General features: G+C 64.8%; 1 protein-coding gene across 1 annotated transcript in view; it reads left to right on the plus strand.

Moving 5' to 3' along the window:
• Positions 1-22: 22 nt before the first annotated feature.
• PNPLA6 (patatin-like phospholipase domain containing 6) overlaps positions 23-571 on the plus strand; it is a gene marked incomplete at both ends in the record, with an annotated part of 5,908 nt that continues 5,359 nt past the window's right edge. Inside the window, 2 exon segments of the mRNA XM_009581576.1 lie at positions 23-139; positions 223-414. Coding sequence (XP_009579871.1) covers positions 23-139; positions 223-414 — 309 coding nt within the window.

The following is a 571-nucleotide window of genomic DNA, read 5'->3' on the forward strand; positions in this document are numbered from 1 at the left end:
AACCCCGGTCTCCCCTCCCTCCCCCATCGCAGGCATCCAGAAGGGGCCCCGCTCCGACTTCGACATGGCCTACGAGCGCGGCCGCATCTCGGTGTCGCTGCAGGAGGACAGCACCGGCGCCTTGGCCGCCTTCTCCCGGGTAAAACCGGATCCGGCAAACGCAAATCCAAATCACCGGGGTGGCCGCCGAGCGGGTGCCGGAGCTGTTCCGTCTCCCCGCAGTCCGACTCGCACGAGCCCAAAGAGCGCAAATCGGTGACGGTGGAGGAGCAACCGTCTGGTGTCTACCACTACAACTACTGCGAGGACGATTCGGCAACCGGGAACTGTCCCTTCGGGCCCTACCAGGGCCGCCAGACCAGCGTCATCTTCGAGGCCGCCAAGCAGGAGCTGGTCAAGCTCATGAAGGTGGAGGTGAGGGCAGAAACGGTGCCGGTACGGAGGAATTGTGGGTTTTTTTGGTGGTCCTCCGTTGCGTTGTGGGCAGTTCCCAGGGCTTTGTGGTGGTCCCCCGTGGCTTTGTAGCCTGTCACCTCGTGGTGGTCCCTCGGCCCTTCGTGGGGGTCCCCCG

Source organism: Fulmarus glacialis, unplaced genomic scaffold, assembly GCF_000690835.1.
Source record: "Fulmarus glacialis isolate BGI_N327 unplaced genomic scaffold, ASM69083v1 scaffold17397, whole genome shotgun sequence".
Classification (NCBI taxonomy): domain Eukaryota; kingdom Metazoa; phylum Chordata; class Aves; order Procellariiformes; family Procellariidae; genus Fulmarus; species Fulmarus glacialis.